This window comes from Taudactylus pleione, unplaced genomic scaffold, assembly GCF_031769625.1.
Source record: "Taudactylus pleione unplaced genomic scaffold, aTauple2 ptg000375l, whole genome shotgun sequence".
NCBI lineage: Eukaryota > Metazoa > Chordata > Amphibia > Anura > Myobatrachidae > Taudactylus > Taudactylus pleione.
The window spans coordinates 2,006,183-2,023,196 of NW_028284776.1; the positions used below are offsets into that span (position 1 = coordinate 2,006,183).

The following is a 17,014-nucleotide window of genomic DNA, read 5'->3' on the forward strand; positions in this document are numbered from 1 at the left end:
TCATGGGATGTAACATGCATAGATGGCTGGTCCCTACTTCCAGCACATGCACTCATGGGATGTAACATGCATAGATGGCTGGTCCCTATTCCAGCACATGTACTTATGGGATGTAACATGCATAGATAGCTGCTCCCTACTGTTATCAGTGTAATTTATACATTGAGTGGGTTCGCTACCTTTTATTTAACAGCTTTCAGTCTCATCTCTTTACAAAGATTTGGCTTGGGTATGTAACCTGACTCACATAGGTGGTAGCATTGTCAAAATGAACATTGAGAAAGGTGAAGTCACATTGCATAGACAAATGTTAAAAAATGTGATTTCCTTACCCTCCTACTTAGTGAGGTACTGGACCTCTTTGATCTTGCTTTCCTTAGTCTGTCTTATAGGCACTTATATGAGGGGCAGGAGTAATAAAAAAAAAGGGCAGTTTGTAGCTAAGTGTCACCAAAGCATTCAGAGCTGGTCACCTAGAGCTCACTTCTGTGCCTGATTATTTCCCAGACAGTCATGTGCCATGCTGTAAGGATTTTCATACATGTGCTGGTGTAATCGTGCACACAATGAATAACATGTAAATGAGAGATACAGGCATGAACTCACTTAGGACTCTGAAAACCACCTGAAGGAGAAACTGCAAAATGTTGCATTACCATAGTGGATGTTTTAATTAATGAAAATGTAATATAGAATTATATATTTTATATACATGCACTTTTTAAAACTTTAATTATATTTCTCATTAATACACAAACATTTTGCACAAACACATTGATACAAAACTCAGTTTGTGCTTTGACTTAAGCCAGGGACGTGCAGTCAGGGTAGGCAGAGCCTCCCCTGTCATACTTCTGAGATATGATATAAAAATGATTAGAATTAAACAATGAAGATATTTATATAACTTATAAACGTCTTCTTTGTTTATTGTAATCATTTTATAGTTAACACTCACCAGCTTTGTGGAGCTCCCTGGGACTGCAGGGAAATGAGAGATGAGGCAGCAACAGCTCAGCCTCGCTTCTGTGTAGTCAGACACTGCTTGCAGAACTGGGGGCAGGGCCACTCTATGGGCAGTAAGCTGCACACAAAGAGAGCTAATAGAGGCATGGCTCTGATTATGGGTGGCGTGCCGAGCACTGATGGACACCTTGGATGTGCCATGTGACCAGGAAGTGCACTCCAGTGTTTAGAAATCGTAGCTCAGCCAGCAGCAGCAAGAGAAGACGCAGTGATGCAGGTAGGAGAATCAATAGACACTGAAGCTTAGTGTAGTGAGGGAAGAGTTACAGTGAGCAGGGGGTGAGACAGGCCTCAGCACTCAGAACCATCTCCATGTGTGCCTCCCCAGCCGTTGACCTCACTGCACGTCACTGACTTATGCATCTTTATTTATACTTCTTGTTAATATTTTAGCATTTCTTACCTATTACTCACAGAGGAGGAAGCAATCACCTTTCCACCCACTTGTCACTACGAGAAAGGTTCGCGAGTGTATGATTTGCAGAAAACCAAGACGACAGGAGTAAGTCATTTTCTGACTCTTTCTTCCTCATTCGTGCTGCTTATTTGTGTCTCAACAGTATTACAGCATTTTTATCTGACAATTTTTGAAATTGCTGATTCTGTTAAACCAAAATAATAGAAATGTTCATATATGAAACATGAATGTGAAATGCACATCCTTTTATCCTGATATGATACTGCACATTTAACAAAGGTACAGTAATTAGCATTTCTTTTTACCTATCAAAAACAGCTAAAACTGCATCTCGTAAACCTTAGCAGGCAAACGAATGGCATCTGATAGATGACAATACATTTATGTTATTTCTGCAATTATAACACTGATCATGCTCCTATCTACTAATTTACTTACACTTCTGGGAGCCTTTGTTAGCTATGAAGCTATAAGCCAAAATCTCTGCACTCCACCAAAGTGATGCAAGATCGAGAAGTATATCCCTTCTCAAATAGCTTACATATTGTTCTCCTTCCAGCTCTAGTAGGTAGATGGTGTGTGCTGCGACCACCATGGGGATTATTTGATAACTAATCACACATTTTATACAAACATAGCATGTTAATGCTAATAAGTTGATTATTTACACTTTCCATCAAAGTATGTTACATACAAATGCTTTAGTGTGCTTTCTTCTACATGTCGTTCTTTTTTTTTTCCACCAATCCTACCTTATTCTCTATAATGGTCTTCTCACAGCTGTTTGATCGCTGTATGTTTTTGCCCAGACTCGGACATTTGCCCCAGCCTGGAGTGACCGCATCCTGTGGACATCGTACCCAGACACAGAGACTAAATGCACCTCATATGGTGAGATCCAGAGACAAGAAGCTGAGCAGGAACATTTGTCTAAGTTTATGTGTATACTATCGCTATTTATACATGTGACTTATGGGCAGTGATTTTTTGCTTGTATGTAAGAAAGCACATGCCTGCTTTGCTGTAGCTATATGAATGTTTTACTGTCTAGTTTATGTATTTATTGTACATATTTATATTTGTACAGCATAAATGTGCCACCCATCCATCGTCCATGTGTGCTACCAGCACCTTTAGTGTCTGTTTAGCTGAAATATTGAGAAGTAACTTGTGTCTTTTTTCAAAGGTTGTACAGATGACATTGTGACCAGCGACCATTCTCCAGTGTTTGCCACATTTCAGGTTGGGTTGTATGGTTTATCTCGGAGAGGTATGATATACAGTGACTGATTATTCATTCATGTTGATGTGTTCTCTTGCAAAGTGGATATTTGGAATATTGTTACATGTTGTGTGTTATATTTTCACCAGATTTCATCTACACACTCAGATTTCAGAGTATTGAAGCTATTATAAAAACTCAAAGCCGATGCAGAGGATATATTAAGTTCAGATCTTTGTGCCTGAGAGGTGAGACAGTGGCTCATAGTAAGCATCACTCTTTCTCTATCAATTCTCTTCTTATAGGAGTCAGACTGAGGGCTTGATTCAGACCCGGACACTATTTGCGGCCGCGCGCTGGCTAAAAGGGGCTATTTAAATCATGTGCTAGCACTGCGTCGCGTAAAGCCCACTAAGTAATAGCGAGCGGCCGCACTATGCGCTCGCACCTGTATAAAGACACCCCTTTGCCACTCGCAAAACACGTCATCTCGGGCAGTTGTAGGATTAATCAGGAACATCGAGAGCCATCGGAGCTGCTCGCAGTGCTTGTTGTAGCCTTTTCCTACCACAACATTGTGAGCAGTTCTGGCTAAAATACAACCCAGTCACGTGTGTAATGACGCTACTTTGCTAATTATGCACACCCATTAAACGCCGTTCTGACGGTCGGGCATGCCTGCGTTCGCACAACCACACCCCCGTTTTCAAGCACTTTCCCCTGTTACCACCCACAAACGGCACTATATGTCACTCAAAATAGCGGCCGGACTGCGGGCTACGGGCGAGCACTTTCCCATTGCAAAGACTGGTTCGCGCACGCGCATTGTGACTCATACGCATGCGCAGATTGTGAAAAATCGCTCGATGCGAGTGAGCGCAGCATAGCGTCCGGGTATGAATCAGGCCCAGTGTCTTCATATATTACCTGTCAGTTCTTATTAAGGCTCATGCTCTGCCTTACCTCCTATTTTTGTGCCACTACTCAGGGTCCCCTCAAAGTAGTGTGAACAGTTCCCACAGTACCGAGGGGGCAGCATTTGTAAAGCTTGGTTGGTCAGAACAAGACTTGCCAGAGGTGAGAAGCTGAAAGATAGGAATACATACACTTAAGTATATATGCATTAATAAATCTATATCTTTGTATGTGTATCCCCACAGGTCACTGTGGCTGGAGAGGCCACAAATTCTGCATTCACTGGACACTTACTGCTTAGTATCCAACCAGCAGATGGTGGAGAGTCCTTTGGTAAACAACTTTAACTAACAGCCAGCTTTATATACATGTACATAGTGTATATTTCTTCAAATGTCATTGTGCATTTTATGTGTATTAGTCCTAGGAACAGTGTTTTTGAATCTTACAGGTGAGTGTTGTGTGTCGGTCTGTGCAGAGTGTAGAAGTGCTGATCGGCATTTTCAGGCATTTCTGTCACAGCGGGGAGAGGAAACAGGATCCCTCCGGGGCCGGGTGAGAGTGAGCCACTTCCTGGAAGCCACTGCAGAGAGGAGTGCCAACACGCAGTGGAAAGAAGATGAAAAGGGTAAGAAAAAAATGTTGACCTCCTCAAGCCCAGGCACCTTTCCATCAGACTCATATGCATTGTTAATGGCCTCTAGAAACCTCCTACACTTCCCTGCTTTCTTATTTGAGGTTACGAATGCTCCTCACTCATTTGTGTGCTTCGGATAGTTTGCACACTGCAGAATGAATGCGTGTCTTTTCTGTGATGCCCACTACTTCAATACTCTAATTGAATTGCACAAACTGTTCCAATTTTTTGTGTACAATTATCCGGCGATGTGCACAGAAAATGAAAGTAGGACTTCACAATATAGATCTGCCTATATATAAAATGTTGTTTGTTCATTGAGTATATGAGTAAAGAAAATGCATCAAAATCATGTTACAATACTTGCGAAATAGATATTTATAATCTCTAGTGTAATAATATGGTTTAGTGTGGATGTGCCCGTACAAATAGGATGCACTCAGAAGCATGTTCTTATTGAAAACAAAAGGAATATAGTATTTATTTAGTATTATCCATAGCAAAAAATACAAACTGTAATCTACTTTGCTGCAATGGGCAATGCCACATTTTCTCCCCAGCTACCAGTAAAACCATTTTCATAACCCCCAGCACTGCCACAGCGCAGTTGCACAATGATTAGCATTGCTGCCTCACAGCACTGGGGTCTTGAGTTGGATTCCCACAAGGCCCTATCTGTTTGGAGTTTGTTTGTTCCTCTTGTGTGGGTTCCCTCTCGGTGCTCCGGTTTCCTGCTACAAAGTTTAAAAACATACTGGTAGCTGTGAACTGTAGTGGGCCATGATTACTTAGAACAACAGCTGAGAGTGCCCAAAATGGCTGCCCCCCCCTTCGCAATAATGTAAAGTATTTTTAATCCTTATGGGATAAAGGCACTACATAAATAAAGAATTATTATACTTATGGTAAGAAACACCCTACTGGTTATTGCCCTGCATGCTGTTTTTTTCATTCCTAGATACGTCTCACCTTTGAAACCTTTAGAACCTTGAGCAGTAGATTAATATACACTGATGTTGCCTTAACGATAATGGGAATCCTTCCAAATATTCCCCAATATCAGACAATTGTTTCCTGCTTCTTTTACACTGCTTTGTACCATTCCCATCTAATTTCCCCAACATATTTCACCATATTCATTTACTGAATCCACAGTGAAAGAGAATTCCAAAACGTTTACTGCTTATACTCCCTGTGACTTTCCAGCTTCCCGATCATCAAAACGTCAAGCCAGGTAAAGTTTATTCCAGACTCTTTTTGCTGATATAGCTCAGTTGTTTAAAGCCATCTTAAAAGTAAATTAAGTTCCAGGCAGTGTCAATGTATTATATTCTGTCCTTCAGCCTCTTCCATCGCTTAACCTAAACCTCTGATGATTATATAGCCAAATATGAGGAAGCTGCTGGTGGTATAATTAAGGCGGAGAAATACATAACACATGATCCCTATCACTCTGAGAAGGCTGCATACTTATGCTGAAAAGAGTACACTAAATCCAGATAAATAGCACTAAACATTGCACCATGGGTGTGTAGTACTTTACTTACTGAATTTTCTGATCTACATGAAATCATGACATGATTGTGAGAAACTTACAGGGGACTGGATTGGATGTAGCACCAGGTCCAGTATATGTGTATTGTATGGTGTCACCAGTCTTGCATTCCTTTCTAATCATGACAAAATTGATTATTTTGTCTGTAAGAAATAAGGATTTTGTCACTCAATAATGAAGGGTCTGATAATTCCTAGCCGCATGGATGACGTCATGCACGGCGCGTGTGAACACACGTGTCTGTAACTAAGGCAACCTCGGACGCTGTCCATACTAATCCGCAGACTGTCCAAACATACCGCGGCGTCTGGGGAGAGGACAACAAGTGTGACATTCGTAAATGGAGAATATACCAAGTGTATAAAAAGTAATGAGTGACTATAAATGTACATATAAGCATTAACGATATAACAAATTACATGGATAAAAAATAATGTAAATATAATAAGTGATAAAATGGAATAGTTGGGAAACTGTTAACCATGGATGTATATTAAACAATTTCATAATGATGAACTATATTACATATAGACAATGAGCAACAATATTATAACATATTATCATTAAAGAAATACATTCCACGTGATTTTTTCATTAAGCCCTTTTGGCTGTATAGTTTCCAAAAGGTGTATCCATCTGGTCTTCACTTGTAAAAGCTTTTTCGCTCGATCACCTCCTCTAATGAGCGGAGGTACATGATCAGTTATTTTGTACCGTAAGCTAGCTAATGAATGCCCAGATTGCTTAAAATGTCGAGCTACCGGTTGGTCCGACTCCTTACCATTAAGTGCTGCTCTAATAGAAGAGCGATGCATGGCCATGCGCTCTTTAAACATTCTGGTAGTTTGCCCAACATAACTTAAACCACATGGGCAAGTAATTAAATATACTACAAATTTTGATGAACAAGAAAGCACATAATTAATATTAAATTTTTTACCTGAATGAGGATGTTTAAAGGAGGGACCAACCTCTAAGTAACCGCAAGTGACACATGATGGACACCTATAGCAACCTGGTTTTTTATACATGGTGAATTGATCACATGCTGTTAAAGGAGTAATATCAGTTTTCACTAACATGTCCCTTAAGTTACGTCCTCACTTGTAACTAACCAGAGGTTTGGTAGTATGTAAGCATGATATATCCTTATCTGTGGTAATTATAGGCCATAGAGACCTCATTGCTTTGGAAATGACTGGGCTTGTCAAAGTGAACTCTGTGACTAATGGAATCTGTGACTGAGTAGTTTGTTGTTTTTTGGCACTAAGTAATTGTTCTCTGGTCCTTTGGTTATGGACATTTGCTGGATATACTTACCCTAGGAAGGCACCACGGCTATTACAACTATCGGATTCTTGAGTGCCCCTCTACATGTATATATATATATATATATATATATACATATATATATCATACTTATCCTGAATCACGGCTCCGTATGGAAGGGGCGGGGCTAAATGATAGAAAACTTAATTTAGCCCCACCCCTCCTTGCGCACCTACGTTTTGCAGCAGTTTGGCGTGATGGGGACGGGGCCATAGGAAGCCGGCCTTGTCCCCCAAAGTGGCCTGCTGTGTCTGCTCTTCGAGAATCTCCTAGGGAGCAGATAATAAAGTCGGCAAGTATAATATATATACACACACACACGTGAATTGGATGGGAGGTAGTTGAAATCCAAACTGTTGGGATGCCGGCGGTCAGAATGCCAGCGCCGGAATCCAGACACCAGTCAGAATCCTTGCGCCGGCATCCCAGCCGCCAAAATCCTAACATTAAGTAGTGGGGTTAGGCACTAGGAGGAGGGTTAGGGTAAGGCACTAGAGGGAGAGGGTTAGGCATAGACACTAGGGGGGATGGTTAGGTTTAGGTACTAGGGGGAGGTTAGGTTTAGGGTGCGGGGAGAGAGGGTTAGGGGTAGGGTTATGATAATACTTACCGACAGGTGTCGGTATCCTAACCCTGTTGGGATGTCGGCGTTGGGATTCTGACTGCAGGGATCCCGAATGCCAGCATCCAGAACCCAACCCGAATTGGACATATACAATATGAACTGGAAATACACAACCACACCAAAAATACCCCTTACCATCCATCTTATCATACCCACCCAAACCCCACACCAGAGCCATAACGGCTTTTCTGTGCCCTTTGCAAGCCAAGCTCCCTGAGCGCATGACGTCAAGAAAAGTGGCCTAACTATCCATCTCCGCCAAATGTGTATCATACATACAGTATATCACCATATCTAATGGACAATACTAATAGTAATATTTAATTAATATGACATATAGCAGCACTATAATTCTAGTATATAGATTCATATGCTGCATCATATCACCTATAGTATGATCCCAGGGCTCCACAATTTAGATTGGTTGAAGTTCCTATTAAACTTCAGTTGACTGTAGTTCATTTTGATGTACTAAGTGTTGTGTAAGCTGTCACAGCTCTAAAGTAACTTACTGCTTAGTGTAGCATCTGTCGCTGTAATTGTTGTTACTGGTGACCATTTAATGACCTCTGCTCACATAATGCCTTTGGAAACCATGTGTTACCCAATGGAGTTGTGAGATTGAGTATGTTACATAATTATACATAGCAATCTTATTAACATAGATGACTAAATACTCACTAACACAAATGAACACAAACACATACTGCTGAATTAAATCCCATAGCTTGTTTTTAAAAGGAAACCAATCACTGAATAATTTCCTACATCACATATTAGGGTGATTTAAAACAATTTTCATGTAATGGTGAAAACTGTGCTTGATTTTTCTAAATCAGATATTTCAACTTATTGAATACTCCGGGTGATTTGAGGCTCCTGAAACTCACAAATTTACAAAGAAGTGAGTTTAGCTGAGAGTGAGATGGCCGATGGTAAAGCAGATCGAGATATCTCCCCTGAGTAGCAAGTTTTGAAGATTACTCACCCGAGATTGCAGTGTTTTCTCTCTGCAAAACTCTCCCGAGCAAGCAGCCTGCACATATCAGTGAGTTATGTGAAGGCTGCTTGTGTGTTGTACCTGTAAAAAACGGGTTAAATGTAATAAAAAATTACATAGGGCCCCCCCAAATCAAAACCAGTCCCGGACTGCTTAGCCAGTCCCGGTTCCTAAAATTATGGGGAACAAAACTAGTAGAGTTCCCCCGTAATTTAGGAACCAGCACCTGGCTGCAGGGCCAGTGCTGGTTTTAAATATAGGGGGAAAAAATGCGTAGGGGTCCCCCTATATTTAAAAACCAGCACCGGACCCAAACCGACCGAGGTGTAATGCCACAGCCAGGAGACCCTATCTCCGAGTCTCCATGGCCAAAGCATTCGCACCCCAAGCCATTCAGAACAAGCCGAGGATCTCAGGAGAGTTGGGGACCCCCCCAAGAAGGGTTTCCACCATCTCCCAAAACCCCAGGCTTGGCTGAAGCCCGGGGCTCTTCCCCGCACCCCTGGGCTGTGGGTACAGGATTAATAATGTGTTAAATAGTTGAAAACTATTGTATTTTACAGTGGAACTACAGGTGCCAGCATACCTGCCCTTTTGCACTTATGAAACTACAAGTGCCAGCAGGCGGCCGGCACCCGTACCTCCATTGTAAAATAAATAGTTAAAAAAGACAGAACACAGACACCGTAAATAGTACAGCTTTACCTATCCCATTCACACATACTTACCTGTGCCAGCTGGTCTGTCCCCTTGTCCCATGTAGAATCCAATGGATGTATCTGGAATAAAGATTTGAAACACACCTCCATCCTCGCGCTGCTCTTCGTAGCTTCCAGGGGTCTTGGCAACATAACAAGTAATAAAACCCATACGACAAGTATAGGTATGTGTTGTCACACAAACACACCAATACTTCGCGAATGACAGCTGACGGGCCTCTTCGGGAAATCCCACGGCCCACCAGCCAATCAGAGGCCGCTTTACATATAGCGGCCGCTCGTTGGCTGCTTACACGTGGGTCCCAGCCAATGAGCGGCCGCTACATGTAGTTCCACTGTAAAATACAATAGTTTTCAACTATCTAACACATTATTACCCCCGTACCCACAGCCCAGGGGCGCGGGGAATAGCTCTGGGCTTCGGCCCAAGCCTGGGATTTCGGGAGAGGGGTGATAACGCTGATAGTTCTGGATTACTTCCAAACCTTACTTGTAACAAGAAGCACTATAATAATTCCACACAAATACAGATTCTAAAATAAATGACAATGCTTTTACTTAAAGACAGATAGCTTAATCATACATATATTTTGCCAATGCAGACTTACAACAAAAAACATAGGTTACACCAACAGCAGTAGGGAATACTTCTAAAAGAAATTTGTGACACCTAGTACAGAATAACAGGATAGCAATCAGTCAATACTTCATACATACGTAACAGCACCCCCGACCCTTGTTCTGCACAAGGGGTGGATTGGGAATTTAAAGTGGACCTGGAAAAAATCTTGAAAGTGGCCCCATGTGCGCGACTAAGGCGCGCACCTGCAAAAGTGGGTGTAGCCTTGCGGCAAAGGGTGTGGTCACGTGTGAAATGCTACTCCCGAAAGCTACTCCCCTTGTTTTTATCATGTTGGGGGCATGCCCACTGCTCCGGGAGCTGATGGATATGCTCCCAACTCCTCTCGCCAGTGAATAAACACAGCATGTGAATAAGTATTTTCTTACCTATATGATTTCTCTGCAACAAGGAACCTCTGAAGAAATTTATCCTCCCTGGACAGGCAGTGTCTAGAGTCGGTTTTCACTATTCATGCAGGAGATCACATGATCCGGAAATCGCCTGTTAGCATAAGAATAACAACATGCAACAGAGGTTCTCGTCAGTACCATTCCCCTGTATCTCACCAGCACCATCCCCCTGTCACTCTCCAATACCATCCTCCTGGGTCTCTCCAATACATCCCACTGTCCAGCTCCTCTTTGCCCCCAAGGCCATCTCCTTTTTGCCCCAGCAACATCTCCTCTGTGCCGCCAGTGTCAACCCTATCTCACACAGCACAGCAAAACCCTCTCCCCTCACAGCACTCCTCACAGCCCCCTTCAGCACAGCCCTTCACACCACAGCCCTCCTCATCACAGTCCCCCTCATAGCACTGCCCTCCTCATCACAGTCCCCCTCATAGCACTGCCCTCCACAGCTCAGCCCCCTCATCACAGCCCTTCACACCACAGCCCCCCTCATCAGTCCTCATAGCAGTCCTCCACACCACAGCCCCCTTCATCACAGCCCCCCTTACCACAGTCCTCCTCATAGCACAGTTCTCCACAGCTCAACCCCCTCATCACAGCCCTTCACGCCACAGCCCCCTCTGCACAGTTCCCCTCATAGCAGAGCTCCTCATAGCTCAGCCCCTCATAACACAGCCCTCCTCACCAAAGCCCCCTGATCACAGCACCCTCATAGCACAGTCCTCCACAGCTCAGCCCCCTCATCACAGCCCCCCTCATCACAGTCCCCCTCATAGCTCTGCCCTCCACAGCTCAACACCCTCATCACAGCCCTTCACATCACAGCCCCCTCTGCACCTCACAACAATATCACCCACATAGCACAGACCTTCTTACAGCACAGTCCCCCTCATATGACAGCCCCCCTCAGAGCACAACCCCTCACAGCATAGTCCCCAGCAGGCCCTTAGCACAAAATAACCCCGCCCACAGATAGATAATTTCTCTATGGTTCAGCAGAACCCTCCTCCCACCACAGACAGATCATCTCTATTCTCAACATCAATCATTGCCCCCCAGGGTCCCCACCCCAGACATCCCTCTCTCTAAACTCCATCTCCCAGCCCCATTGCCCTCATCTCATCATGAATTTTACATTTCAAATATATATATATATATATATGTATACATATATATATACAGCGAGGTCCATAAATATTGGGACATTGACAGAATTTTCAGATTTTGGCCTCTATTCACCACCACAATGGTTTTGAAATGAAACAAACAAGATGTGCTTTAACTGCACTGGGGGCACTGTATAAGGTGCACTACTGGAGGCACTGCATAAGGGGACCACTACTGGGGGCACTGTATAAGGGGCACTGCATAGGAAGGGTCACTACTCGGGGCATTGTATAATGAGCAATACTGGGGGCACTGCATAGGGGAACCATTACTGGGGGCACTGTATAAGGGGCACTACTGGAGGCACTGCATAGAGGGACTACTTCTGTGGGAACTGTATAAGGGGCATTATTGGGGGCACTGCATAGGGGGACCACTACTGGGAGCACTGCATAGGGGGACCACTACTGAGGCACTGTATAAAGGGCACTACTGGAGGCATTGCGTAGGGGAACCATTACTGGGGGGTACTACATAGGCAGGCACTGTATAAGGGGCACTGCATAGGGGGACCACTACTGGGTGAACTATATAGGGGGCACTACTGGAGGCACTGCATAGAGGGACCATTAATGGGGGGCACTACATAGGTGGGCACTGTATAAGGGGCACTGCATAAGGGGCACTGTATAGGGGAACCTCTACTGGGGGCACTGCATAGGGGAACCACTGCTGGGGACACTGTATTTGGGGCACTACTGGGGGCACTGTATAAGAGGAACTGCATAGGGGGACGGCGGCAGCTGGGGCTAGCATAGGTCCTGGGGGGGTGGTAAATTTTAATTTGGGGGTGGGGGGCACCAACATTTATCTTGCCTCCGGGCACCTGGGATGAAGTTACGACACTGATACTACTGCACTAAACCAGATACAATACTACAACCCTTAATCCACCTTACCCCCACCAATAAAATATTAGTATATAAAACAACACGATACATTTACATTACATTACACACCAAACCTACCTCCCCTACCAAATAATATGATTACACCCCCCTGATAATTTATATCTTGTAACCCACCTCACCCCCTGATAATTTACACCTCAACCCACCTCACCCCCACCTGATAATTTACACCTCCTAACCAACCTCACTCCCTGATAATTTACACCTCCTAACCCACCTCATCCCCCTGATAATTTACACCTCGTAACCCACCTCACCCCACACCCTGATAATCTGATAATTTACACCTCCTAATCCACCTCACCCCCCTGATAATTTACACCTCCTAACCCACCTCACCTCCCTGATAATTTACACCTCCTAACCCACCTCACCCCCCTGATAATTTACACCTCCTAACCCACCTCACCCCCCTGATAATTTACACCTCCTAACCCACCTCACCCCACACCCTGATAATCTGATAATTTACACCTCCTAATCCACCTCACCCCCCTGATAATTTACACCTCCTAACCCACCTCACCTCCCTGATAATTTACACCTCCTAACCCACCTCACCCCCCTGATAATTTACACCTCCTAACCCACCTCACCCCCCTGATAATTTAGAGGAGACTTCTATCCCCAGCAGTACAGACACAGATAGTGCATAGGACTCGGAGGAATTATATGGACATTGACAGTGAGTGACACATTGGACAGGTCAGGCTGCGGGCAGAGACAGTGACATGCATGCTCAGCACAGGTGGTGACTGCACTTAAGTGGAGCAGTGATGTAGCCTCGGCGTCATTGGACCACAAAAAATTGTACTGGCCGGGGACAGTGGACTCAGGCAGAGAGGGAGGCATGCGCACTGAGCAGGCAGCCATTCAGATAGGAAGTAACCAGTACCGTTACCAACCTGGCTCGCTGCCAGGCCTGTGAATCGATCAGCAGGGGTTGGAACTGTGTAAAGAGCTCAGGCTCGGCCATGCTTCTCTGCAGTAGGCTGCCGCTGCCTGTCATACAGTGTGACAGGCGCAGCGGCAGCCGTCAGCTGCAGTGCCCGCAACTTACCCCTCGTGGCCACACCAACCCCCGCCGTCAGTCACCCGCAGACCCGCGCCACTTCCTCACCCCTCGTCCCTCGATGACACTGATGGCAGGCTGGGTGGGGCTTTAATAGGCTAGCCTCTCTTCTCACGAGAGAGGCTCAGCCACGGCCAGGCACTAACAGGAGCCGAGAGACGCGAGTCGGGGGGCAGGGCCTCAATTCAAAAGTGGCCCCACAACCAATCGGCCCACCGAAATTCTTCGAGCAGAAAGTAACGGCCAATCCGCCCCTGTTCTGCGCTCTCTCCTCTGTTCGCCAACTGCTCCCTCTCGCTCTTTCTCTGCTCATATTTATACCTTATGTTTGTTTATACTTCCAATTAATCCAATTAGTCCAGTTAATCTAATTAATATTTGTACATACGAAGTCTTTATTGGCTAACTATGCCTTAGACATAATAATGACATAATTCAGTGTGCATACACACACTCAGATTTTTCCTTCAGATATGAACGATAACGATTTAAAAATCGTTCAGTCGTTCATATCTGAAGGAAAATCGTTCATATCTGACATGCCTGAACGATGGACGATCAACGATGCGCGTTCCCGATGGTCAGATAACGATTTCTGACATCTGATGTGTTTGCAGTCAGACTTGGACGATTCCATTCATTTTAATGCAGTCAAAAATCGTTCAATCGTTCAAATCGTTTAATCGTTCAATCGTTCATCTGACAAATCTGACAAGTCTGACAAATCTGACCATGTGTATGCTCCATTATCTTTTTGTTCTCATGTAGAAATCTGACATGATCACCTTTTAGCCTTCATTTCTGCTTATTGCAGTTAAATGCTATCTCAGTTAGCTCATTTGTTTATATAAAAACTGAGATCTGCTACTGTCAGCTGTTGTGTTTATGTTAAAACGTATAAATTTTAACCTATTATTCTTATTGCTAGAACAATTTATATAGCAGTTCAACTTATAGATATCTCCGCAGTTAATCACACCTGCAGAGAAATAAAACACTAATCTCTACACACTTTTTAATACATCATTTAACATACTTTTAGCTAAGATATAAAACAAAATGGCCGAGAGGAAAGAGAAGGCCTTATGCTCTCTAGGCCTGGGGCCCTTTGACAAGAGTGGTATTCTGCAACTCGCACAACTATATATGAATTCTCAATGATTTTCTATATGCCCTAAACTACAGTACAGAAAAGGTAACATAAGCATGCATATATTTATGAGTTGCTGAATGATATGTACGTCCACATATGCCCCACCTGATATGTTTTATCAGGTGGGGGGCCTTCTTGGGGGGGGGGTCCCCAACTCCCCTGAGATCCCCGGCTTGGGGTGCGAATGCTTTGGCCATGAAGACCCGGAGATAGGGTCTCCTGGCTGGGGCATTACACCCCGGTCGGTTTGGATCCGGTGCTGGTTTTAAATATAGGGGGATCCCTACGCATTTTTCCCCCTATATTTAAAACCAGGACTGGCCCTGCAGCCAGGTTCTGGTTCCTAAACTACCGGGGGAACCCTACTCATTTTGTTCCCCATCATTTTAGGAACCAGGACTAGCTGAGCAGTCCGGGGCTGGTTATGCTTTTGAGGGGGGACCCTACGTCATTTTTTACATTTTTATTTAACCCTTTTTTTACTATTTACAGGCAGAAAAATACAGGGATCACACTGATCTGTGTCTGTTTCTGCCAAACTCGCAGCTCACAGGCAGGTGAATTGATTTCACACATTTTTACAGGAGTGTTGTCCATTCTCATGAGAGTTTCTAAACTCTCATCTTGATAAATTCCCGAATCCTATCTTCACTAGTGAAAATTTTCTCGAGTTTAGCCGATGGTGAAGTTAAGAGAGTTTGCTAACTCCAGTATTTTCCTGTAGCAAAGGAGATTTCTCTCCCGAGTTTTACATTAGTAAATTTGCGAGTGGGAAAAAATGCCCAAACTCTCCAGATATTGCTAACTCGACCAAACTCAAATCTTAGTAAATTTACCCCTGAGTATTTAAAGCAATAATTGTAGAATTCCTATAACTTGGAGCCCACTGTAAATAATAAAAAGGACATACTTTATATTATTGAAAGCAGAACCAAAAGCTGAAACTGGCACCATTGGCTGAAAAAAACATACATACCTTGGTATATAATATAAATGTAGCTCATCATTGCCACCTAGTGGATATGTCTTTACTTTTATTTATCTTTATATTTTCATCAGTCAACTAGGAGAACTTGTCTATTTTAAGAAGTAACATGATATTTACTATAAATGATTAAGGATATTAGAAGTCTCTCTGGAGCTCAACAACCTTGATAAAAGTACTTAGCCTGTGGTAGTCCTAATACAACTGTAGTAGTATTAATATAAGCAACTGCCTGTAATGCTCCTGCCCTTAAAAAAACACTTTCTTACCTCTCCGGTGTCTATCCAGACTGGCACAGTGGTCTGCTCATGATGCACATCGCACCTGGCTGGTGCTGAGGTCTGTCTGTGCTGCTCCTGACCCGTCCGCTCAGTGTCCTGTTACTGAGTATGGAGATGGCTCTCCGAAGCCCTTTGCTCACAGCTTTTCTTTCCAGCATGATAACACACAAGCTGCATTCCAGAGTCCCCTCCTAAACCACAGTATGAACACAGCCATGTTGGACTCTGGCCCTGATTCAGAGACGGTCGCTCTGACAGCGCGCTCGCTCTGAATCAGGGCCGGTCTTTTTTTTTAGAACGGCCTCCTGGCCGCTTGCATAGCTGTGGATGACCACCCACAACTATGCGAGCGGCCAGGAAGATGGTCGCGATGGTCAAGACCATCGCGACCATCGGGCTTGCGACGAGACCCCTGTGGTAGGGTCTCGTTGCCGCAAGCCCCATAGAGATTTTGGACAGAGACGAAATCTCTCCTCTGACATCACTTGTGATTGTGATGTCAGTGGGGCCGGCCCCAAATGGTAGGCGTTCACATGGGAACGCCTCCGTTTGGGCAGCCACACCCCCGGCCCGCCCACCAAAGGGGAAGTGCTGTCACTCAACATCGACAGCACGCCCCCTTTGGTGCGAGACCTGGAGCAACGGTGTGCCCATCGCTATCCGGGTCTCGTGCATACGCACGATGGAGCCACCATCAACCCGGTTGCGAGCGCTCAGCGCTTGCGACCGGGTCTGAATCAGGCCCTCTGTTCCTCCACTCAGAATGCTGCTCCCAGACCAGCTGATCGCAGCATCCAATCCTTGGGGATCCTCCCCTATAAATTCCATTTCCTGACTGGCCTCTGTTGCCAGTACAGCTCTGTGCTGAGCTCTAAGGTACTCTGTATCTGAATGGTTCCAGGGCCTGATTCAGCAAGGAGTGCACGGATGCGGACGCATGCACCCAGTTGCTGTGAGACTGTGAGAA

General features: G+C 44.5%; 1 protein-coding gene across 1 annotated transcript in view; it reads left to right on the forward strand.

Moving 5' to 3' along the window:
- The window catches only part of LOC148508161 (phosphatidylinositol 3,4,5-trisphosphate 5-phosphatase 2A-like), a 132,473-nt gene that overhangs the window by 83,978 nt on the left and 31,481 nt on the right, over positions 1 to 17,014 (forward strand). Inside the window, exons 14-21 of the mRNA XM_088444976.1 lie at positions 1,443 to 1,528; positions 2,254 to 2,335; positions 2,631 to 2,714; positions 2,816 to 2,914; positions 3,655 to 3,743; positions 3,827 to 3,914; positions 4,033 to 4,209; positions 5,374 to 5,452. Of these exons, the coding sequence (XP_088301102.1) occupies positions 1,443 to 1,528; positions 2,254 to 2,335; positions 2,631 to 2,714; positions 2,816 to 2,914; positions 3,655 to 3,743; positions 3,827 to 3,914; positions 4,033 to 4,209; positions 5,374 to 5,452 (784 nt within the window). The remainder of the gene's footprint in view (positions 1 to 1,442; positions 1,529 to 2,253; positions 2,336 to 2,630; positions 2,715 to 2,815; positions 2,915 to 3,654; positions 3,744 to 3,826; positions 3,915 to 4,032; positions 4,210 to 5,373; positions 5,453 to 17,014) is intronic.